Below are 25,503 nucleotides of genomic sequence, written 5' to 3'. Positions count from 1 at the left end.
GAATTTTTCCAAATCAGCTATTGTGTCCTAGATTGTTTACTTCTCCTGCCTTCTCCAAACTCTTCACCCTTTTGTGAATAACCCCCTATGCATCATGAATGTACAGGTCATACACAGAGGGAGGGGGTGAAGGGGTTAATTTATAGGCCACATTGAATGGGAGGATGGAGATGAGTGGGTTACTGAACAGTATAATAGAAGTGAAAGTGTACAGGCCCTACAAAGACAGAATGGAGATGGGATATACAGGATAAGTGATACCACAATAACATTTATTAACCCCCCAACCACCACCTTTAATCTGCTGCTGTCTACCTCCCCAGGATCCCTTCATTCATGAAATTATCCTTTCTCCTATTCCTGCTTGTGAGAGGAAGGGAAAGGTTCATACAAGTAGAGAGTAGTAGTGTTTACAGTTGTAATGGTTTTCATTGCCCATTACGTCGATCACAAGCCACATCAGTGTAATTGTGGGCGAGTCTAGCACTTGCACAAGTAGTACACAGAGGACCGTTTTATAATGGTGCTCTAGAAATAAACATCTACCACGCCACTATTTAAGAACGGCAGTACTGAAGTGGTTAAGTAATTGAATATACCCAATTCCACATTTTGTTCTGCAATGGTAGAACAGCCAGTATGAATTCCAAGCCTAACACCTTCAAAAAAATTACACAGAGCAGAACAGGGAAACCTGATCTGAATCATGGATGCTGCTTCAGCTACGTTATGGAATGCTAAAAGGGAGTGATGGTCACACAGAGGAAAAAAATATATACAGTAATGTCTATGTGGATGACAGCTAGTAGCATGAGGAAACCAAACAATATAATCTGTATTCCGGAAAATGTTTTTATCCCATGTGGCTTTTACATGTAAATACTACTACAATAAGTTTTATTAGACATAGTAGTGATAATACACACCGAGGGTCAATGCATATGTACAATATGAATAAGGGGCATATAGGGAAGCAAGGGTATAATTTTAGCCCAGGGAAGAAATGTGACTACCATGGAGCACAGCACACACTGCTCTAAAAACAAAATTACTTATTTAGGCAGTGAGAGCGCGTGGGAAACACATTAGGTAAATTAATGAATGTATCATGTAGATACCTTTTTGGAATTAAATTTATGAATTATGCAACTCTCTGAGGCGGGAGCTAAATTGCCTTTGCTATGGGATCCAATTATTTACAATCATATATCTGCAGTAAAGAAAGGAACTGTGAATCAAATAGTAAATTATAGAGAAGTGAAAGCAACAGGTTAACCCTTAGGAAAAAGTTAAGTGGCCGCATGAAGCTCAGTGGCTAGCTTCTTTGAAGTTCTGGTCTTCCAGAGTGGATACCAACCAGTTTTATCTATCACAGTCCAGACACATATCAAGGTTTACTGGCTTCCGCCAACATTTTGCCCTGGTCTTTGGATATGTTTGTGCAACTGTAGTAGACCCAATCAAAATCTCCCAGAACAGGGACAAAGTAGCATAGATCTATCTTTTATGAAATGTGCTTTGTGATATATTGATGCTATATTTAAAGGGAAAAGAAGAACAATGGAACAGTATAACTTAAGGATAATCTGGAGACAATTTTAGAATGTACTAATTATGTGTGAACCAATCTGATGCAATATTATCAGTAAAGGTTTTTTTTTATAACTTACCCTTGTAGTATAAGCTGCTTCAGGGTCATCCTCGAGGACTCTAGAAAGACCAAAGTCTGAGACTTTGCAAACCAAGTTGCTGTTGACTAATATGTTCCTGGCAGCCAAATCTCTGTGGACGTAGTTCATGTCTGATAAGTATTTCATCCCAGAAGCGATGCCTCTCAGCATTCCTACTAACTGTATCACTGTGAACTGGCCATCGTGTTTCTAGAAGATAGAAAATGTACACTATTGTCAGTCAAAGATGATACATAGTAACCAACATGCACCATAGGTACTCAACTTTACAACTTTGAAGATTTCAGGAGCAAATGTAGTATTTGTTTGTGGTCTGTAAACCAACTAACCAACCTTCTTTACATTTCCCCCCTTCTAGTATTGTATGACTTGACACATACATGACAGTTTTAAAGGAATTAATTAAAGGCAATTTTAAAAATTTTAAGACATTCACCATTTGAGAAAAGTGTAGAATCGTCTTTGCAAATGAAGAAAAAGTTAAGGTTACATGTTTTGAGAAATTGCAGATATTATTGTGGAAAATTTGGATGCTGGAATAAGAATAAGTTAGTTTATTGGTACTAGGGACGGGCTTATTCTCTTACACTGGCTCTGCTTCCTAATAATAGGCTATAGGGGCAAAACATTCACAACCAATGACTGCCAGGATTTGACACTCTTACATGAGGAGTCTTTACATCACAGAAAGTCGTAATTATGTTAACGCTCTGATATCAAAACATTTCCAGCCTTAAAGTACATTTCCACTTTTGCAGCCAAATTGGGATAACACCTATGTTGCAACTCCGGGCAAATTACAAATTAAACCTGGCAGTGGGGCTACCCCCACACTGCCATGGTTTAGTGCTCGTTTTTCTAGGGTCTAAAATTAAGATTTACTCACCGGATCCTCTATCCTGCCTGGTGGTCCCCACAGCCTCTCTTCCCCTCCGATACGGTGGTGGAATGTCTCTCAGCATCCTCACGTACTTTACACTGTATTAGACGTGATGACTCATGGGTCATTAGACCACCGGAGTGGAGGGGGAGATTATTTTTTTATTTTTTTTTATTATACCCTAGGCCAAAACAAGCCTTGCAGTGCAGGGGTAGCTCCAGTGCAAGGCTTAATTTGTAATTTGCCCGTGGTTGTTCTTTAATCCTGATGTTCCCTAAGGAAAAAAAGATGTTGCAATAACTGCTTGAGTTAGGCTTTATTTGGTTGTTTTTACCTAAAAGTCTATTTAAAACTACATGTCACAAGGTGACAACACTGCTGTGTGATTTCGCTGAGGAACGAACAGCTTTGTCCCCCTGTTAAAAGAAGTTAAAGGAAGTAGAAAAATAAGGGATCTTCTGACAGGGAATACAACTATGTTAAGGTGAAAGACAAGTGAAAACCTTTGTATTAATGCTAGTGACGGACTGCACTCATATATGTGATTTGATATTTTCCTCATAGCTCAACTCAAATTAATACAGGTGGAGACAGAGGTAAGTAATACACTTTTTGGTAACTTTTTTTTAATGTTTTTGCATATATCTACTGCTTGCTACCAGTAAATATATTCAAAAAAACCCCAGCGTTTAATTCTACTTTAACATTCATGTAACCCGTGTAAAATACTTAAGATGACTTTCCTTAGGTTTATTCATAAAAGTGTTATTTTACAACAACAGTAACCATGTATGTCAGTTTAATATACACACAAGATATATTAATATTTTGCCAGTATTGTCAAAATGTGTATGCTTTCTATATTATAACCTACACTTTTAAAATAACTAAAACACAAATTCTAGCTGGTATTATATAGGATTTGCTAATGCTGGATTTAATTTGAAGGTGAAGAGTATTATCTGAATCTGAACAAGTAATCATTGGGTTACATAAATCACAGGATGAGAAATCCTGCACCAATTTACTTGCGCAGCATTAGTGCATCAAAAGCATATATTATATTGAGAATTTCTTTATTTAATATGTGAAATCTAAATCTGAAATCTAAGCAACATCATTAAATGTTGGTGTTTTGGATGGCACAAGATGTTCTCCGCAGACCCTGACACTCTTGTCACTTTTTCTGCCTCTGACTGAGACATTATTACCATCAGGCTCTGCGCATAGTACATTGATGGCATCATGAAAATATACAATGCATGAACTCTGAGCATAAAAGGATCTGCAGAGACCTGGCTCTGGGGGGAGAGCGAAGCTACGCACTTGTGTTTATCCAGGCGAACAGAGCATGAAGCCACAAAGTCAAGCTTAGTAACAAAGCAAAATGAGAATGGCCCAAAGTAATATAGGGAATGAAGCAGTGAAAATGGATGCACTACATTGGGGAATAGACCCAATGTGCAGAAAAATAACCAACCAAGTAGGAGGCGTGAGTGATACAATCTATTTTTATAAAGAACGGCACTAAGAAACTGATTATCTTATACCCTCAACAGTTTATCCAGCTCTGCTTTGTTGTATCATAAAATATTAAATACAGAAGGTATTACGCGGAACCAAAAGCTGCTGTTATAAGTACATGTCCCTAACACATATGCTCAAAACAGAACCACATAAGATCAAAGCCAGTTAACCTATCAGTATTTTTTGATGGTAACACAAAAACTCAATCATGGCGGCTAAGTGACTAGCAATCTTTTCTTGCAGCGTTGGAGTCTTAGGTCTGATTCCTGCCAAAAACACTGTGCATAGAGCTTGTGCCCATATTTGAATGATGTATATACTGTGCTTTCTATATATATGTATACAGAATGTTGTACTAGCTATCACGGGTTTAGCAATGAATAGAAAACAATTGTGAATTCCTCCCATGTTTCTAGGTTTTCCTTTCACAGCAGAAAATACAGAAAGGGTTGATTTAGATGGATATATCCTTCAGTATTTTGTGGACAGGCTTCACTGTGCACCTCAATGTGGTAATCAACTCTCAGGCTCAGCTGGCAGAACACCTCATACATGCAATATGCAATAAGTGCATGTAAAGGTTACATATTGGTGAGGATTTATACATTTTGGAGTAACGTTTTATACTTTGACAAACATTGGTTGGTTTTTAGTTTCTTATTTGATTATATATGCACAATTCATCTTAACCTTTTCAATGCAGAGTATCTCACTCTGGGAGCAGATGGAACCTTACACTGCAGGCAAACATTTGAGGTATGCAGTTCTCACAAGGATTGCATAGGTTATCTGTTGGAAAATAATCCTGCAGTCTTTGTTGAACATGTGCAGCCAATTCACAATGAGAAGCATGAGGAGGAACATCCCTCTCTGCCTTGGGTCACAGACTCATCAGCATAACGGGACATTAGTGCCTCTCCTTTGGTAGAGGAGGTTTATTGCATAAGGTGCAGGTTGTTTGGGACTTTGGCACAAGTATTGTGTACCACAAGCAAAACACACCTTGACCCTAGAAAATTTTCAGTTGAACCATTAAAGGGATTGAGCCTGATGAATTCTCTGTGAGACTAGTCATGGTCAGGACAAGTAGGGTAGCAAGGTGCCTAACAATTAGAAAGGTGGTCCAAGATAGCTTTATTTGTGGGTCAAAATCCCTATTAAGTTGTCAAAGAAAAGACTAAAGACTAGTTTGCAGTTTCAGTTCGCAGCTAAATAAACTAGCTTAACCCAGTCTGCATTTTATCAAATTTTTCCAAAGCATATTTTTGATGGGAAATGATTACTATTGCTTTGTAATTGAGTCTAACAGTCTCCAACATCTTCCTAAATGGAGCATCAAAAATGGTCCTTACTAGGTGCTCCAACAGATTGGCAGGATCCCTTGGTGGGGCAGTCATTGCATAGTGACTGCAAACAGCTTTTCACACTCTTCAGATGAGTACACTTTTCAGGCTTAAAGAGGAACCTTACCCATATCTTTAAAATAACAACAGATATACCTTTAGAAATGTTTAGTAATGACAATCTACAAACATACTTCCAGTTAATTTTTTGGCTTTGTAATTTTTGCACACCTTGTTTCTCTTTGTGGCCATGTTAACTAAGGGCAGATTACTAGCTCTCCATTTCCTTCCTGGAACTCTGTCACATGTTACTAGGACATGTGACCGTGCACACCATCTCAGGGGAGGAAAATGGCTTTCCCCGAGATCTGAGATTACAGATGACATTTCCCAGGAATGCTCCGCTGATCTAACCTTCCCAGGATACAATGCTTGGGCACATATGTAATGTGTGCCAGGACTGGAGCAGGAAGTTATAAACTCTATTTGTAAGTAAATGAAAAACAAATTAGTTTAACTAATGAATGTAAGAGAACTTTAAATCAGCATGCAGAGCTGCATGTTGCTGTGATTTTTAGCAAAAGGGGGTAAAGTTCCACTTTAATCCTCTCATAGTGCATTTTGGGTGACTCTTGATAAGCAGAACAAGTTTCCCATACCTATTGAACAGGAGCTATGCTCAACCTCTTCAAAGAAAGGCAGCATCTTTGCTTCGACTGGGGATCATGGTCTATGTTACCAAACACCTACCAAATCTATTTAGCAGAAGTTTCAGCTCTTCTTCCAAGATCGTATGCCCCACCCAGACAGAGCATTACACATATGTGGATCAAGGCAGATAATCATGGTCCTGTTGCCTCTCTGTGTGTGGTGGTATGTAAGGTACTTTGGCAGTGAATGAATGAATGAATAAATTAAATCTTGAAGTGTATGTATTCCTCACTTTCTGTTTTATATATCTTTATATATATATTATAAAGAAAGGACATGGAAACATGAAACAACCACTGTAAAATTACTTCCCTGGCAAACATTACAGATGCCACATTGATGATTTAATGCAAGAAGTGATAATCTACCATGACTGGGCGCTCGGCAGGAAAGAAGAATGAGGATGTGAGAGACTGAGGTCAGCAAGACACAATTTATTTACGCTGGCTTCTTTCAATGTCTTGTAAAAGCACAGAAAAATAAAGTGTTGTATTCAACCATAAATAAATGTACTCTCCTCACATAGATACAATTGTGAAGTATAGCTTTTTCTTCTTCAGAATGAAGGGATTTACATATCACTATCATATTAGCTCAAGATATGAATTATTTTGCTTGAGTTGTGCCTAGCCTCAGTGTATATACAGTCAAAAATATTGGCACTCCTGCATTTCTGTGAGATAATGCACCACTTCGTGAAGAAAAATGTTGCAGTTACAAATGTTTAGGCATTCTCATGTTTATTTTTTTTGTTTGTATTGGTATGACACAAAAAAGTGGAGAAAAAAAAACAAATCTGACACATTCCACGTGTCAGACAGGACAAAATTATTGGCACCTGCTTCAAATTGCAAGAAATAATTGCATTCCACGTCTTTTGTGGAAAAGCATGGACAATCTCAAGGTTACAAGTCCATCGCCAGAGATCTTAATGTTCCTGTGTCCACTGAGCGCAACATTGTCAAGAACTTTACAACCCATGGCACCGTAGCTAAGTTTTGCGTGGAGTCAGATTTGGCTTTTTTTTCTCCACTTTTTTTGTGTCATACCAATACAAACAAAATAAATAAACATGAGAATGCCTAAAGATTTGTATTTGCAACAATTTTCTGCAGCAAGTCATGCATTATCTGACAGAAATGCAGGGGTGACAATATTTTTGACCATGACTGTATGTACTTCAAAGCTTTAAACTAGGGATGTCCAGATACCAGTTCAGATACCAGTGCTGATATTTGGCTTTTTCACGTGAACTATCAGGGTTGCAGGGGTTGCAGCTGGGACCTGCCTCTGGCGCTCCACCACTGTCCTGAAATCATTAGTCTGTATTGTTTTAGAAAAACCATCTCATGACAATAAACAAAAACGTATCAGTACTTGTATCTGTGAGTACTTGGACAAGTATCAGTACTTGCACTTGGAGAAATGGTCTCGGTAACAGGTAAAAAATAATGCACTAAAATGGGGATGCACAAATCTCAGGAGCTCCGTATGCACCTTAAAAATGACAGCTGCCTCCTAACTTTTGAATTTTTCTCTATTCTAGTCCTGGAGCTGGAAAAGTATCTGTACTTATACTTGTACCGGGTACAGTACTTGGTATCTGAACATCCCTACTTCAAACACTAGCATTGGAAAAAAAGAAAGCCAATGAGTTGGACATTTTCATCTATTCAATGTTCATCAATCATTATACCATGGGTAGGCAACCTTGGCACTCAAGCTGTTGTGGATCTCCAACCACCGTGATGCATTGCAAGACTCTGACAGCTGGAGTACCGAAGTTGCCTACCCCTGTAGTATATGCTGTGGTGGTATAGGCTACCCTGTTCACTGTTCAAAGGAACTCACCAGTGGATGTGCATGCTAAGTAAGAGAAGAATCTTTGAACTTTATAACTTAATAAAAATTATCATAACACAATCATTAGCTTTAGTTAGTGCTTTTGAATATCAGTTTCACATTTTACTGAATGTAAAGTATTTTTGCTCATATTCAGCCTGCCTGCTGTGACAGGTGAGCTCCCTTGCATGTCATTGTGATTTTTGAAGAACCCTATAGCATATCTGCTGATAATAATACAGCCCTTTTATGTTTGCTCTTTAATTACGTTGACAGCCAAGGCATGTAGCTTATCACTGTTCATAGCTACTGTATAACATAGGATGAAGATGCCAGAACACTACGTTTTTTATTACCCATCTAGCCACAGAAAGTATAACGGTTTGACATTAAATTTAAGAAAGGCAAATTCCACTCTTTCCTACAGAGAACAAGGGAAGGCCATTATCTGTCAGCTTCTCAAGTGTATTCTAATAACTGACAGGAATAATCCTAAATAATCAGCTGCCAAACAGCTACTAATACCATTCACAAAAGTGTAAATGTAAAAGTTTGTGAAATAACTGCAGAAGCCTCATTTAAAGTAGTAATAAAGCCTCAAACTTTTTCAATAATGAATCCAGATCAAACAAATATATATTACCCAGCACATGATTTCTTTGGAAGCAGCCAGTCAGAAGTTGTGGGGTGAGGATGGGCAATGTGCAATAAGCTAAGTTAATAATATAGATTTAGAAGTTCGGTGTACAGAACCTCTCTCCCTCTGAACCCATCTAATATGTTAAAAAATAAGCGCATATCTGAGTTTGTTTTGATATTTTTGTTCTATAATCAGACTATTTCTGAGAAAAGAAACCCTGAAAATGTACCACACAGGCACTGAAGATGAGATTAGGTGGTGGTCCTTTGAGGGACTGTAGGGGATGTGGGGGTGGTGAACCCACTAGAAGTTGAAGTAAGTCTGGGGCACAACTGGGCCGGTGGTCAAAAATGTTCATAATAAATATTAATTTGAAATTACTATTTTTTTTGGCAAGCAGTTGACTTTAATCAATCATCCCAACAGCAAGAAAACAACATAAAATATATAATTTTCTGTACTAAGGCTATTTCACTTTTCTATCTTAGCCTTGCTGTTCTCCAAGGAAAGTCTTTCATTTTCTAAGCTCTAGGTTCTCACCCTTCCCTAACTTATATTACTAAGAGCCTTTCTCGGTCAACTTGCAAGAGCATTCAATCAATTAGAGCCCTATTATTGTACTGTGACTTCTGTTCTGGATCACTCTTGAGTTCTTTTTTCAGCTTGTTGAGTACACATTAGCACAGTTATTTTTGCTCTGAGAGAGGCTCCTGCTGTGGATTTCATGGACTTTCATTGAATATAATGTGCCTCTTACTTTTGCTACACTGGATGTGAGTTTCAAGGCCAAGATTTATTGGGCTGGTCACATGGAAAAACATGATACACCATCTTGAGAATTGCAGTTTCCACATAAGCCTATGGTTAACACTACATTCTGCTGTCACACATTTTAACGTTCCTTCTAAACCCTAGCCGGAAATGTGAACCATATAACGGAAAAAGTGCAACTGATGTCAAAAATTTTTTTTTTTTAGTTTTGGATAGAGTGGAGAAGGATTGGAACACCTGTGACATTTGTACTGCTGTCCGTGTCCCGATAGGGAAATTCAACCCCTCTATTAGTCCTGGTGACCATTATCACTGAAAGCAAAAGAAAATTCAAAATGTTGAATTGTCACCAGAACGCCAATAGATGGGAGATCTTCCAACGGGAACACCAGTTCTTGTTACCACCAGGGGCATTTTCTTCACTTTCAATGGATTTCTTCTCAATTCCTGTTGTGACTATCACACAGGAAGTGAAGGGAAAACTCCCCAGTGGGACACAGATGGCGAAAACAGGGGTTATAACACTACCTTATCCAAAACTAAAAAAAAAAGGTTTGCATTCATTTCTTGTTTAAAGTGACATTAAAGTCAAATATATTTTCCCTCCCCCAATGTTAATGTCAGCACTTACCTTAAATGATATTTCTTAATCCGATCTTCTTCTTCTTTCCTTTCGTTTTCATCTGTCCCTCCAGAGCTGCTGCGAGTCTCCGATCCAGCGCTGACTCCTCTGTCCTTGCTGGCACTTCCTGTCCCACGGTGTCTGCATGTGGGTGCATGCGTCCATATACTTACCTTGTGTCTCTCCTCGTCTCCCGGCCAAAAATGTGAACTGCGCATGCACCCGCCCCAAGATGCTTTGCGGCCGCCCAAGAATTTTCACGTTTTCGGGTGGGAGCGTGCAGGGAAGACACAGGTGAGTATAAACCCCTTTTAAAGCGTTTTTTTTGTTTGTTTTTTAAACACTTTTTGCATATATCTACTGCTTGCTAGCAGTAGATATGTGCAAAAAAATGAGGGTTTAGTAACCCTTTAAGCAAAGTATATTAAAAGATGTATGGATAAAAGGAAGAATCAGATTGGTAGTTATGGGTAACAGGCATTTTTGATGATATTTCAATAAATTAAAGAGCAGAAAATGCAATCATCCATAATACATCTTTACGCCTAATATTAAAGATTTCTGTAAAAAAAAAATGAAAGAAAAACACTAAACCCGTTGACGGTATACCTGAACACCTTGTCTGTCAAATAAAGTGATTTACCAGAAAATATCTGGAACTCTTTCTTGGACTCCAGGCACCTCTGCTCACCTCTCTTTGAGGAAATCCTAATTTTTGGGAAAACTCCTTCAACAACCCCCCTACACCCTTCAGACTTTGCATATTGCAAAAACTATGGTGGTGAGCAAAATATGCATCATGGTATGAAGTTATACTACAGAATGCTGTGCTCTTGCATGTATATTATGAAATACAGACATACAGATCTTTGTTGTACTTCAAAGCTGTTCAACTCTAAACAGTTAAAATTTAAAAGAATAATGCATACGCTCTTAGCACTATTTGAATATTTTTTGCATTCTATATTTTAAATGAAGTACACTGAGGGGTTTATGATTTACTTTGTTTTATATGGGTGGGCTTGCAGTGAACCTATGCTTTCCCTTGCTGGGCAAAGCAACAGGGTCCCTTTAAAGTCAGCACTTCAGCGGCTTATATAAAAGCAGATTCTACAAGCTCTCTTTAAAGGCGGATTCACACTTATGCATTGAGGTACTGCATGGCAAAACATGGTGTGTTCAGTTTACAGTTATTGTGAATGGCACCATAATGCATGAATACAGTAGTGGTCAATGCACCTTTTCTGAAATGTCATGCGTTAAGGTGCGCTGCATTTAACTAAAAGGGTCGTGTCTGTTTTTGGCTGCATTGTGGAATGTTGGAACTCTATTCAAAAGTAATGAATGGCCTGCCTTGCAATGCTAAGGTGTAAATGGACCGCAAATGTCATAAGTACATCAAGTTAATAGACAAAACAAGATTTCAACCAACAGGTGGCCATGGTATACTGGCAGCGTAAAAACCAAAGCACAATGCAGGTTACTTATGTTCCTGTTTTTCATAGATACATCCGTGCCTTTCTATTTTGACTAAAGTATACCTCTAAGCTGGTCATTAAACTAGAAGGCAAGCACGCTCAGTTTCCAAGTCATTAAAGTATTTTGTCACAGATTAGTACATAGACCCAAAGCACAATCCAGTATTGTCTACCTTTACTTCTAAGATAGAAATTCTAACACATATACACACAGTTTCACAACAGCGGCAAAGTCAATAAACAACTTTATTTGAATCCATCATGGAGGAGAGTATTTAAAAACAAATTATTGTCTGGGCAGCTTGAGATTTACACCTATAATGGGTTTTTGGTTCTATCAGTAACAAGATGACCAGAACGCCCTCCTCGTAATTCCTATTTTCATTTCTATTTGATTAACCACCTGTAGCAAACACTTCTATTATTTTGCTATCTCTAAATCTTAAGCTGCCGGGAGTAACACAGGGGATTTTACAAACTCGACGTCTTTCTTCTGCAGGAAATTTAAGGGGAGGACGTGAGTGAATGGTGAACTAATTACCAGGAATTGATTTTAGCATTAACCTGGATTTCAATCCCCGCTAGAGAAGGATAAGAGGGGAAAAAATCAAATGTTATTAAAAACACACAATAAAAAAAAGGAACAAGATGAAACACATCTTTAGGGTTCTGAGATTGCTAAATCTGACAATGGAAACAAAGGGTTGGTGAATGATATAGATGCAGGGAATACTGAGGGAGTTTGTTATATGGACATCTGAACAGAAATAGGGAAGGCAGCTTTTTATTGTAGTCCACTGTCCAAGGTCCTGATGTATCTAAATTAGAGATTTGGTATGACCTGTGAGTGTTCAATTATTCCTTGGCTGAGTGTTCAGGGGGACATCACATCCTATGGCTTATCTGTAGTGAATCCTAAAATCCATAGAACCACAATTCAAGAGAGCTTATGGCTCGTAAGGTAAAAGGCTGGACTATTTACACAATCAATAATTTTATTTTATTGTAAAGGCTCAGAGGAGCCTAAATGACAAAATGTAAAAAAAGACAAAGCTATGTCTAAACATTCCTGAGTTTTCAGTTTAAGATCTGAGTTTTATGAACAATCTCTGAAGGTACCATAGAGGTTCGTTGACCAGTTATTTAAAACACAAATTAATTGTTTTAGGTCCTGACGATGACAAAAAAGCCATAATACAGCTCCAATTAAATGAGCAACAGAAATGGAAGAGTCCTTACATAGAACTACTAGCAATACAAAAATGCCTTGGATGGTGGCTTTTTGGTTTGTGTTCTGAGCTTGCAGCACTGGATACCTGACTTAAAGTGACACTTAACCTACCTACCTTAACTATTAACAAAAATGTATCTTATTTGTGTATCACTCGGCTGCAGATCCTCAAATCATCACTGAATTGGTGCTGACACTGTCCTTCCTTCTGGAGGGTGGCTACTTTTGTTCTCCATGGTCCTTGTGTGCGTTGCAAAGTAGCCGCCGCTCCAAGCTTGCTCCTGTGATGGACTACAATCTCACATTTAGTTTACTAGTTTGTATTGGGATTGTAGTCCATCATGGGAGTCAGCTTAAAGTGGTGGCTATTCTACAACACACATGGGGACCATGGGGAACAAAAGTAGCCACCCTATAGAAGGAAGGACAGTGTCAGCACCAATTCAAAGATGATTTGAGAATGTGTTAATACGTAAGGTACTTGAATACATTTTTAGGGTTTAACTCCTGAGTTTAGTGTCACTTTAAGAGTGAGCCAGGGCCTGCTGGAATGACACAAGAGACAGCGCTTTACAAATTGGCATAATTTCATCATGGTAGCAGGATGTCTAAATACAACCCTGAAAACAAGCAAATGTCACCAAGCTCAGGTTTCATCTATCCTAAGTATCATCCAGTATCGGTGCCAATACCGAGTATTTGGGCGAGTACTCGCATTAGCCCAAATGCTCCAATGCCTAGCCTGATACTTCCTGTATCAGGAAGCCGGGCAGCATGTAATGACGCGCTGCCCGACATCCTGATTGGTCGGGAAGCTGGCCAATCAGACTTTCTGATTGGCCGGGAAGGCGGCTTCATGCTCCCTCATCACCTCATGACAAGGGAGCATGGAGCCGGCTTCCTGGCCAATCAGGAAGCCGGGCGCCACCTCATTACAAGGCACCTGGCTTCCATGATTGACCAGCAAGCCGACTCCATGCTTTCTTGTCACATACATGAGAAGCATGGGGATGGCTTCCTTGCTAATCGGGAAGCCGGTGGCGAGTCTTTACACGGCAAGTACCAGAAAAAAAATATCGGTACTGTAATACCGCTATCGGTGCATCCCTAATCCTAAGTGTCAGGCCTAAAACTGAATTATAGTTGACTATGACTAACAGACACTGCGTGGAATCAAAAGAAGAATAAATAAGATCTTTATTCTACATGAGTAAATACATAATTGTACAAGGCTGAATGAAACACTATAACCTACAGATCTCTGTTGACTTAGCGGAAAAATATTCAGAATAGTATGTACTTAGTTATGAGATATGCTTAAAAAAGGTATTATTCATCTCTATGTGGGCAGTGCTTATAATGATAACAAGAAAAAAACTGAACAGAGTATTAAAGGGCAAATAGAATGCACAGTTACGCACACAGTCCCTATGAATAAACATGTGCTGTAGTACAAGGAACAGTGGTGATACTCAAATGAGGCAAAGCTAGAGGATATACATTGTATCAAACCTGATGAACTGACATCCACCCTTCAAAGGCCATTAAAGTGAACAGGCTCATTTACAGTATGAAGCAATAGGTGCATATACCGACCTTCTGACAGTAAAGCTAGGAAAGTCTGACAGGGCTATTCACAAAAGGGTGAATAGTTTGGAGAAGAGAAAAAGTAAGAAGCTTGGACAAGTGAAAAATCTAGGCCAAAATAGCTGATTTGGAAAAATTCTCCAATTCTGCTCACTTTGCAGTTCAGCTATGTTGTCCTAGATTGTTCACTTCTCCTGCGTTCTCCAAACTCCTTATCCTTTTGTGAATAACCCCCTGAGTACTTTCAGGTTTTTAGAAACATGTGACACTGCCTCCCCAACAATGCAGCGCTTGGTGTCTGAGCAGCCATTCTCCGGGTCTGCATGCTGTCATGTGCAGGTAGGGAGAGTGTGCAGCATTGTATAAGATTTAAGTGTGCTTAGTAGGAAACAGCTTAAACTGAAATCAATACATGATACGAGAAGTAAGACCTCCATACAGAAGGGTAAACTTATTACTTTGCCCAATATGGTCTAAGTACAGGTCCACTTCAACCAAAACACGACGTTTCTGCTTTTAATCCCATTGTATTGTTTTCATAATGTAGAATACTTGGATAAATCCATATCTTCCAACTTACCTTCCTATACATTAGAAAATATGCTGCTTTGTATTTACAATCACTTTTTTAAGTCGTGGCACCCTTTAAATGCAAAATCGCAGGGCACCCCAGTCTAACGTTATCGATTTTAAAGTGGAATTAAAGTCAAAATCAAAGAGGCTGTTTGACTGTTTGATCTAAAACTTTCACTGTCATGTACACTGAGTGGCCAGTTTATTATGACCACCTGACGTTTGTAGGCAAATTAGCTATAATTAGCTATAATTTCGCGCTGAAGTTGCTAAGTTGCTAGAGGGCCAGACCATTATAGATAGGGAAGCAGGTTGTTTACCACGACAGTAGAAGTGATTTTTTTCTGAAGCTATGGGTAAACAATGCAATTTAACAGCCTTTGAACGTGGGATGATTGTTGGCGCAAGCCATGGAGCGAGTATCAGCAAAACAGCAGAATTCGTTAAATGTTCAAGAGGGGCTCATTGTTAAAGTGTTTAAAGACTGGACTGTCAGCTGAAAATCTGGGTCTGAACGTGCGAATTGTGGCTGTCAGCGACTAGTCAATGTTAGGGCAGAACGGAGAGTGGCAAGACGGGTACAAGACAACAAAAGGACAACAGTGCAGTGTCAGATTCCTCGCATCGCCTTTCAACATCTCGTGGAGTCACGAGGCGGCCCAAAGAAGTCATCTCGTGGAGTTATCTCGTGGCCCAATGAAGTATTGATGGGGTGGTCATAATAATCTGGCCACTCAGTGTATATCTGTACAGTGGTACATATATTAGACTGTAAACTCATGTGGGGCAGGGACTCATTCTGAATGGATCTATGTATTTTGAAAAGTGCTGCAGGATTTAAATAACTAGCATAATGATAAAATATTTGAATACATTAACATAAATAAATACAATTATGTCTTCTATTTGAATACTGTTTGGCTGAAATAAAACACATAAGGACCATTGATTTAAAAATCTGCTTGAAATACAGAGTTGTTAACAAGTACCTATTCTAAAGATTCCAAATGCTCTCATTTCATTAATAGAATAGAAATGTATTTTTATGCTGAATAAGACACGTATTTAGTGTATATATAATGCAAATTTTATGCAAGTGTGATCAGCGATCCATGAGGAACAAAGCTTATAAATGGAAAGGGGTCACCCATCTTTTAAAATGCAAACGATGTAACTGGATTTTATCATAAAGAACATCTAAAATAGGTGAGTAATTAAACACTCATTTTGGGCATACTTAGCATTAGTGAAGCCTCTACTAAAGATGCTGATGCAGCAGCTTTCAGTCAGTTTTTATGTCCTTCAGAACTGTAATTGTTCCTGATTAAAACTGAGACCTGCCTTTCACTTACAGTACATGATTAATAATGGAGCAGAAGTTTAATCCCTATATATTTTGCCTTCCCTAGTTCGTCCCTCTACCCCTCATCAACATGATAATTACATTTTGTAAATAAAACCTTACTGTTTTCATTACATACCTTAGTTTAGACCCAATTACATCATCATTTGCTTCTCTAAGGTGGTTCTCTCTCCAACAGAGGCAGATCATGGCTGATGGGAGGGCCTGGCAGGGTGCAGTATATAGCTTTCTGAAAACATCAGAGTGCCCTGCATCAGTACTACTCTCAAGAGCCTTTAGCACTAATGCAAGCAGTGGGCTGACCCTTGTCAGGATCTATACAAATACCAATATGCCTTGATGGGGTGGATGTCAGTCTGAAGGAGTTAGGGTTATTGGGCAGGCTGCATTTGCATGCATACTGCACAAGGTAGCACTGGGGAAAGGTGTGGGCCAGGGATAGTAATGCTGGGAAGGAGCTAGATAATGCTGGATGTCCTCCAGCTAGAAAATGACTTAAGGCAGTTTCTAATGAACATTATAAGAAAGCTCACAGTTGCAGTGAAACTAGAGCAAGCAGTGCAGTAAAGGAGCATGTACAACTGTGCAATACTGAAGGTAAGGCTGGAGTTCAGCTTTAAGTGGTGGAACTTTCCACTTACAAGGTAATATTTAGCAAGGAAGCACCAAAACTATTACCAAAACCACAAAACCAGGACCTGAGATTAAATAAGTTGTCACCAGCCTCATAGTCACCATTGATCAATTTGCAGATAGCGATCGTGTCTCCTTTTAAGCGCCTCCTCTCTAAGATAAAAAAGTGAGGTCCTACATCCCCCTAATTAATTGTGTTGTCTTTCACTGGACTCTCTTCAATTCTAGGACATTCTTTGTGTTGATTGGTGTCCAAAACTGGACTGCATGCTCAACATAAGACTGAACCAGTGTTTTGAAAAGGGGTATGAGCATCGATTTACCTCTCAAATAAATACTCATTTTTTAATCCCTTTTGTGTGGCTGCTGCTGCCCAAAATACTGTTTCATTTTTGTTATAAAAAATAAGAAAAGAAGAAAGTAAAGGTGACACATGTTGAACCCTTCCATGGTGTGTATGGTGGATTTATACAAAAAAAAATCAAGAAACATTTAATACACAGGCAGTAATCTGGCCCAAAAGACGACCTGTGACAAGGAATTAGCAAAAAAGGGCCTTAAGAACAGCCTTGTTACAATTAATTTTTATTATGCAAATCAAGAGTTTGATTAAAAAAATAGCCTACGATCACCATTTGATTTTAGAGAGATAACCAAATCAGTGATTTTTCGGGCATGTCCTTTAAAGAAGAACTCCAAGTAGACAGCTAAGTACACTAATGAAATAAATAAATGGGAGCTGTTTTGTCAAAGGATTTACATTTTTGTTGATTTAGTTTTCAGATTTACACATCTATGCTACACTTGACAGTCCTGTCTGAAAGGGTGGGAGACATGATTTTTCTCTGCTGCATTTACGTAACAATTTCAGGTCTTGTCCCTCCCCCAGGCTGTTACTGGCCAGTGAAAGGACAAACAAATGATCTCTCTGTCATTCTGTTCCTATCAGAATGTCCCTTGTTAGCACATGAACATTACAGCACAACTGATTGGCTCCTTGTGTTGCTTCTTCCTCTCCCAGTCTAAGCTTTTCTGTGCAATGGAATGCAAATCGCTGATACCAAGTCAAATTCAGTTACTTACACCGCTTGCATTTAAAAAGGCATTTATTGGTTTTAATGAATACAGAGCTGCATATATTTGTGTATTTTATATCTGCCTGGAGTTCACCTTTCAAGGCAATGAAGCTGGTTACTAGGGAGCAGTTGGGATTATCTATCATGGAAACTGAAATATCTTTAAGCACAGGATTTCTTGGCCATTACTGGGGAGCTTTGCCCTGGCTGGATACAAGTTCTTGTACTTTATGATCAGAATGGGCTGGATAGAGTAAATTACAGTTTCTTCAAAAAAGAACTTCAAAATCCATATTTGTACAGCACAATAAACCCCTCTATTCTATATTTGCATTCTGTTAGATGTAGAAGTAGACACGAGTAGAGTTCAGTACATGGGCATAACTAAACATCACAAACATATCCTTAAAACTTGCTTCTTACCTTCAGAAAGGAATCCAAGGAACCATTTTCCATGTATTCTGTAATTATCATGACCGGTTTGCCTGTAGAGTGAAACATAAATAATCAAATGTTTGTTTAACCCCTTAGTGACACAGCTTCAGAAATGTTTTTGTTCCTGGAGACCGGAGCAATTTTGCCATTTTTGCTAAGTGTTTTTTTAACCCTAATTTCCATCTTCCTCATTCATTGCACCTACACATATTATAAACCGTTTTTTGGGGGGACAAAAATAGCTTCAATTTGATGTACATATGCATATATACATTTTTATTATTTTTATAAAAAAATACAAAAAACATAATTTTTCACAGTTTTGGCAATAATAATGAGTACATAATCAGTGTAGCTAACAGAAAGTAATTCATAATAAATTAATTTATTTGTGCTTATTTATAGTGTATATCAAATGTCTGGGATTGGAGCTTATTTGGGGATTTGTAGGACAAAGATTACAAAGTAGTGAAATACAATTTTAGTGCGGAACAATTTTAAAAAGGGGTATGTATATGCTAACTTAAATAGCCTCTTAGGCACTATATTTTCTTGTCATTTTTTTTTAAACTTGTTTTTTTTCCTTTTTTAAACTTTTTAAAAAGTTATAATTACACCTAGAGGGGGCACTAACGGGTTAATTTTTTATTCACAGGGGCTTTGGATATTTACTATTCTGAGGAGACACTGTATTGTTCTCAGAGATACTTTTTGATCATACTGGTCCTGAGAAAGCCCCACCAGCTGCAGTAAACCTGAAGAGAAGCTTAGCTGCCCTCTGCCTAATAATTAAACATCAAACCATCAAAAACAAATTCCCAAGCAAGTCCTCAGAAACCAGTAATAGTTGAAACTTGAAGGAATCGGTATGACTTTTCAAAAATGTTAAAGCCCAAATGAAGTCATAGATACATGCAGTAGGGTAAACATCGTACCAACAACCTCTATTTTCTTAGGCTTACCTATGCTTGTCTGCTACAGCAGTTGTTCAGGGTTTTTTAGACGGGGTAGTCTACTGCTACCAGGGCAGATGTCAAGGGCATAAGGACACGCTAAATGTGTCCCACTTCACCATGCATCTTTTATATCGCATTCCTATTCTTGATTTCATAACAAGGGTGTTGACCAATTACTGTTACAAAGTCTTTCACATCCAATAAGTATCTGATGCAAGCTCTGACTGCTACCCTACCCATAAAACATAAAAAATATTTGCCCAGTCAAGCTGATTGACAGGCTAACAACCACCTAATTTCTATAGACACGTTAAACAGACCTTTGGAAATATACACAATAGTTCCCCGTGGCTAAGCTATAACAAGGGCTAGGCAATAATCTCTGCATAATTTAAATCAACCATACTGTCCACAATGTATATAACAGTAAGGATGGTTGTGTAATTATGTGTAATGGCTATATTTCTTTCACTGTCAGATTTACGTGAATGGATACAAGCAAACCATTCGCTAGCTTATAAGCAATGGTGTGTGTGCGAAAGTAGTAATACCTGTTAATTGATCAGCCACTTTTCTCAGCAGCCTCCCGAACAGATGGAAAGATGGCTAATGGTTATGTGCTTTGTGTGAATAACGCTTAAGATTTTAGTAGCACATCAGCTCTGCAGTAAGATGCTTCTTTTAATGATTCCCATCAAGCAGAGGGTCTAATTACTGACATTAGGTTCAGACAATCATTGGGTATAGATTTCCAGCACTAATTGTAAAACAGATACCAAGATAGACACCCTCATTAGTCTGTGCAATCACTGTGCATGATAAAGGTTCATTTACATATCGAATTAACTAACCCTTCATCAAACTGTTAACCTGGATATGTACTTTTACATTTAAAGAATGCTGAAGTTTTAAAACGAGAAAACCTATTAAAGGGAACCTGTAGTGAGAATGTATAGCGATTTCCATAGTTGACATCTACTTCTGTCAATGCTAGGTCCTCGTCAGTCATAGTGATAGAATGACTTCAGGGCTTGACTGAAGCCAGATTAGGAATTAGGAGTAGGAATTCTAATGTTGCATTCCTAGATTTGCATACTTGCTCCAGGTCTGTGTCTTATGGTGTTAAATCAGAGGCAGGCAGGCCAGTAGCATTTTTAGAAGGAGGAAAGGAAAGGCAGCCTCTGTAGATGTTTACATTTCAAGGTCAGAAAGCCAGCAGAGCGTTTTAGTTGTTTAGCCCCAGGGTCCTCAGTTTGTGCACACGTGGGCTTCATCCCACACCACAAAGACATGCTGGTTACTTAGCCTTAGTGTGTAACTGTGTATGTATGCATGAGAGGTAGGGATCTTGGAGTGCAAGTTTCTTGGGGGCAGAAATGAGCTGCATGTGCAGTATGTAAAAAGTTCTCTGCTCACTGAGCAAGACTGCTCAGTGAGCAGAGAACCACCAATTCTGTGGCAGTGAAACCTTCCTGTGAGACAATATAAGGGTTTTGTTTTACATACCTGCCCAGTCTACATGTATATCTGCAAAAAAAAAAAATCAAGACAACTGGACTTGCTGTATTTTCCTTGAAAATGTTTTGCTGGTCATCTGACTAGCTTTCTGAATTCAGAAAGCCAGTCGAATGACCAGCAAACCATTGTGAATCTGTTGCAAAGTGCCCTACCAGGAGATCCTGTCAGTAACAGCATTTCCCGTTACAGAAAGAAAATGCTAAGCCTCTGCCTTGCAATTGGCAGCATTTTCCATCTGCTTTGTGCGCATCTTCAGTTGGCTGTTAGGCTGCCAACTGGTCTTTCAGATAAGCAGTTAAACGCCAGACAAACGCCAATTGAGGGAGCTTGCATGGCAGTCTACCAACACTGTCATTGGACAGCTCAAATCACAGTCCCAATGTACAAAGCCAATCAGAGTGCCTCTGTACCTTGTGATCGCTGTGAACCAATTACAGCCATCACACGTATAAACTCTAGTAGTGTATAGAGACATTCAGCCCATTCACAACAAAGGAAGCTCCCATAGTGAAAGGGCTGAATGTTTGTAAACACAGAAGAAAGGAGGATCGTGGCAGATTGAAGGTGAAGGTGGGACGTCTTAAGGTGCCACTGTTTTTAAAGGTAAAGACATGAAAGGTACATGTAACCAAACCCATTTTTTTCCTTTATACAGCAAAAAATAAAAAAATGGTTATTAAATACCACCAAAAGATAGCGATGTCTGTCTCAAAAAACAATATAAAATTGGTTGCTGTATTGCATGGCCGAGTATTTGTCAGTCAGACTATCTTAGGGATGAAAATTAGAGAAATATCTTGGTAATGAAAGGTGAATATACAGGTTGGCACTAAAGTGTTTAAGAAAAGTATAAATTGAGGCAAAACATACTGAAATATAGATGAGATGGTTACTTTGTGGATAGTGGATGCTAAACCCTTAAAAAATCCCTTCATAGACTTGCAAGAGTTAATTATGTTTATTTTCAGATCCCCGTGTATCTCCTTGGAGAAGTTCACAGATTTTGGGTACAAACAAAAGCACAGGGAATATAGCATATTAAATGTATACTATTTTTGCATTTACTTTGTTCAGTACAGGACAAAAAAAAATTAATTTCTTTTTGTCTTTCATTTCTTCTAGTCAGGTCAGTCAAAGTCAGAAAAAAAGAATATCCGAAATTTCAAACATATTATTTCCTACAAGCAGATGGCTCTTTACTAGGCTCATTTTCACATATTTACCAGGCTACCCTTAACTGCTTAGCAGAAAAAATGCTGTTTACGGAGCTAGATAGATGAAACTCAAATTACACAAAGGTGTCTCTGACCCCCTCCCTCCCTGCTCTGTATGCTGGAAATGGAGTTTCAATTAGAGAGAGACAGTCACAAAAGGAGAAGCTACTGCTATGCTGTTTAGGAAACCCAGTATGCTATGCAAAACCTGTTACACATCTTATATTAAATGTTCATTTGCAAAATATAAAAACCTGTATTAAACATGATTAACAATGTGTAAAAAAAATATTGGCCTAAAATCAAATGTCCAAAACTTTCCACAAGCCACATTTTTGTATCTTGTTAAAGTTTGGGTATTAAAACTTTCAAAAGTATGTCATATATAAATCCGAACTGGTAAGAAAGAAACTAATAGTATTGTAAAAGCAACCTTTTTCCTTATCTTAATCCTTCATTGCTTTAATTTGTCATGCAGAAGTTTAAACTCGCCTTTCAAAGATGCTACAAATCGTGCTGTAGGTCAGCAGTTTCCAGTAATGAAGATTGGTCACCACTGTTTTCTCTCCTAGAACAGAGCAAGCAGTCTCACCTCCTTGTACCTCTTGTAGCCTAAAGTGGACACCTTCTACTGGTGGTCAGAGATCAAAGAGTAGTGGGAAGGAAGTGAATAAATTAAGAAGAAGAAGAATGGATCTTCTTGCCATACAGTCTATTAACAGTTTTTTCGATTGCTGCTGTACATTGGAAGAGGGAGGTTTGCCGGGAAGAAAGGGATAATCCTAGACTTCGAATTTAACTGTCTTATCTGCCTCACCCTACTATTTATACCTAAAAAAACAAAAAGTTTTGCTTTATATACACTTATACACTTGAAAGACTGTATTATGGGTAGAGGTTACTTGTTAGGTTCCAGGATGTGTGTTTATGTCAAGGGTATGGTTAAGTGTTAGGTTATTGTTACTAATAAACAGGTGCAAGCAGTTCCATGGACTTATCTTTAAATTTCTGCATAGTCTCCATAAATTAGGGACAGTTGATAGCAGGAAAATGCATAATAACCTAAAAAGAGGAATTGCATATTGGAGCTTACTTTCAGGCTGTGCTCTGAAAGTGTGCTATAAGCTAATTTTATTCATTGCCAGCTCGTAATGAATTTTTACACTTACAGGAAAGATGATACATTTTATACAACACCGCAGATACATTTTTTTAAATAATTTATAACAAGGACAAAAGATTCTTAATAAAAGAAGCATAAAAGAATAGGAACCCATCAACATTATTTACAATATACTTAAAGTGACGCTAAACTCAGGAGTTAAATCTTAAAATTGCATTCAAGTTCCTTAACTATTAACAAAAATGTATCTTATTTTGTATCACTCGGCTGTAGATCCTCACATCATCTCTGAATTGGTTCTGACACTGTCCTTCCTTCTGGGGGGTGACTACTTTTGTTCCCCATGGTCCATGTGTTGGTTGCAAAGTAGTCACCGCTCCAGGTTTGCTCCTGTGATGGACTACAATCTCACATTTAGTTTACTAATTTGTATTGAGATTGTAGTCTATTACGGAAGCGAGGAACAAAAGTAGTCACCCTCCAGAAGGAAGGACAGTGTCAGCACCATTACAGAGATGATTTGAGGATCTACAGCTGAGTGATATCTACAAATAAGATACATTTTTGTTAATAGTTAAGGTACTTGAATGTATTTTTAAGATTTAACGCCTGAGTTTAGTGTCACTTTAAAAGAAGAACGTATTTTCTGATTACCAGATTCTTATACACAAACGTTTGGTCAAAATACATTAAAAATCCAGCTGAACATAAACTGTGTATCCAATCCACAACAAAAGCCAATTTCCTGAGAAAGCATAGTGGTATTGTAAAGCAAGAAAGTTATAAGGGACAGTGGGCTAAGGAAACATCTGTAACCGGCTAAAAGCTTCAGTCATACCTAAATTCACAATGCTTATAAACTGGCTGACATTTAAAAAAAAATTTAAAACTCATCTAGAACCCTGCTTTTTTCTTGCCTAATAATGAATAACCCTCTGTGAGTGCAAGCCACCAGACTACGGTTTTGTTGCCAGGATCAACAGGTAATTAAAGCATATGATTGATGTATTTTGAAAAACAGATACTGTAAGAAGCCCTAATGCTGATAAAAGCCTGCATCATATTGCAATTTTATTCTTTCCCACTAATACATTCCCAGAAAAATGTGTTAAGTTCGAAAAATATATAGTATACCATAAAATATCATCAATTATAGTAACTGATTATCTTAGCATTTACTTGTTTTTTTCCCCCCAAAATATTTTATTTGACACAAACAGAGTCACAAGTGAATACAGTACGATATACATAATTGTTTCTATCATTCTTTTTTCCCCTGCCATACAATTGCGTGCGTTCTACATTCGTCAAGTAGTACAAAATGCGTAACGTCATGGCATTATATAGAACCACATAATCTTGTACAAATATATGCAATGTAGGAACTTTAAAGGGTATGACCGTATGTCCAGATTCCCTTAATAGACTTTGTGTGTGAGGGAGTCATGTCAGACCGGAAGGGGTGATAGCTGGCAAACAGGAGACCGTAGGAGGAATTTGCCCTTAGCGCTTAATATATCTACCTCCCACCATCCCCTGTCAGCCACGCTGGACTCCACCTCTCAAAATAGAAATGGACATTGAGCCATACAGTTCTGTTCACCAAGTCATATATAGAATACGCCAAACATATGTTAAACCTAACCAATATACAATCTAAGTTGCAGCCAAAACTCACCAACCTTTGCAGCCCAAACTCACAAAACCCTTCTCGTCGTCGAAGCATTTACTTGTTTTTGTTAATATTGAATAATGCTTTCCTAAAATAGCCGCATGTTGTGGTCTTAAATGACATCGCAGATCATTTTAACATGGCATTCAGCAACTTGATAAATGGAATGGAATCCTTGTAGCAATTAGCAATGTAATCAAGGCATTTGTATAGCTTTATAGAGGTTATTCATATTAAATGGCTGCTCTTTAGGCATTTTTCTGATGGAATAGAAATAATTCAGTCTTTGCTGCTTCTAGGTTAGTTTAATTTAAGTGTTATCTCACAATTATTGCTCTTCCATCTTTTCTATTTAAACTCATTTAGGTCTTACTAACCATTGAAAATGGAATGGAGAAAAATTACACATCTGTCTCCTTCTGTAGAGAATTTAAGCGTTGTACTCAGAGCATCTCAGAAACAATATATGTGTGCAGACTGTGTATGAGGAGTTTCTATTGATCATTGCTGCTCCAGGCTACGAGCTGCACAGTTCACTACAGGTTTCCACATTGACAAAACAAGTACCGACTTCTGCAGAGACACATTCTAAGCATCTCGGTATAATTTAAAAAAAA

The 25,503-nt window shown here is 38.2% G+C and overlaps 1 protein-coding gene across 1 annotated transcript in view; it reads right to left on the bottom strand.

Annotated features, from left to right (window-relative positions):
• LOC108795983 (ephrin type-A receptor 3-like) overlaps nucleotides 1–25,503 on the bottom strand; it is a 187,364-nt gene that overhangs the window by 8,553 nt on the left and 153,308 nt on the right. Inside the window, exons 13-14 of the mRNA XM_018567347.1 lie at nucleotides 18,392–18,453; nucleotides 1,671–1,880 (exon numbers count right to left, since the gene is read on the bottom strand). Of these exons, the coding sequence (XP_018422849.1) occupies nucleotides 1,671–1,880; nucleotides 18,392–18,453 (272 nt within the window). The remainder of the gene's footprint in view (nucleotides 1–1,670; nucleotides 1,881–18,391; nucleotides 18,454–25,503) is intronic.

The sequence above is a fragment of the Nanorana parkeri genome, unplaced genomic scaffold (genome assembly GCF_000935625.1).
Source record: "Nanorana parkeri isolate BGI_ZX_2015 unplaced genomic scaffold, ASM93562v1 scaffold1033, whole genome shotgun sequence".
Classification (NCBI taxonomy): domain Eukaryota; kingdom Metazoa; phylum Chordata; class Amphibia; order Anura; family Dicroglossidae; genus Nanorana; species Nanorana parkeri.
Note: the sequence above shows the minus strand (reverse complement) of the source record. Positions and strands in the feature narration are given on the sequence as shown.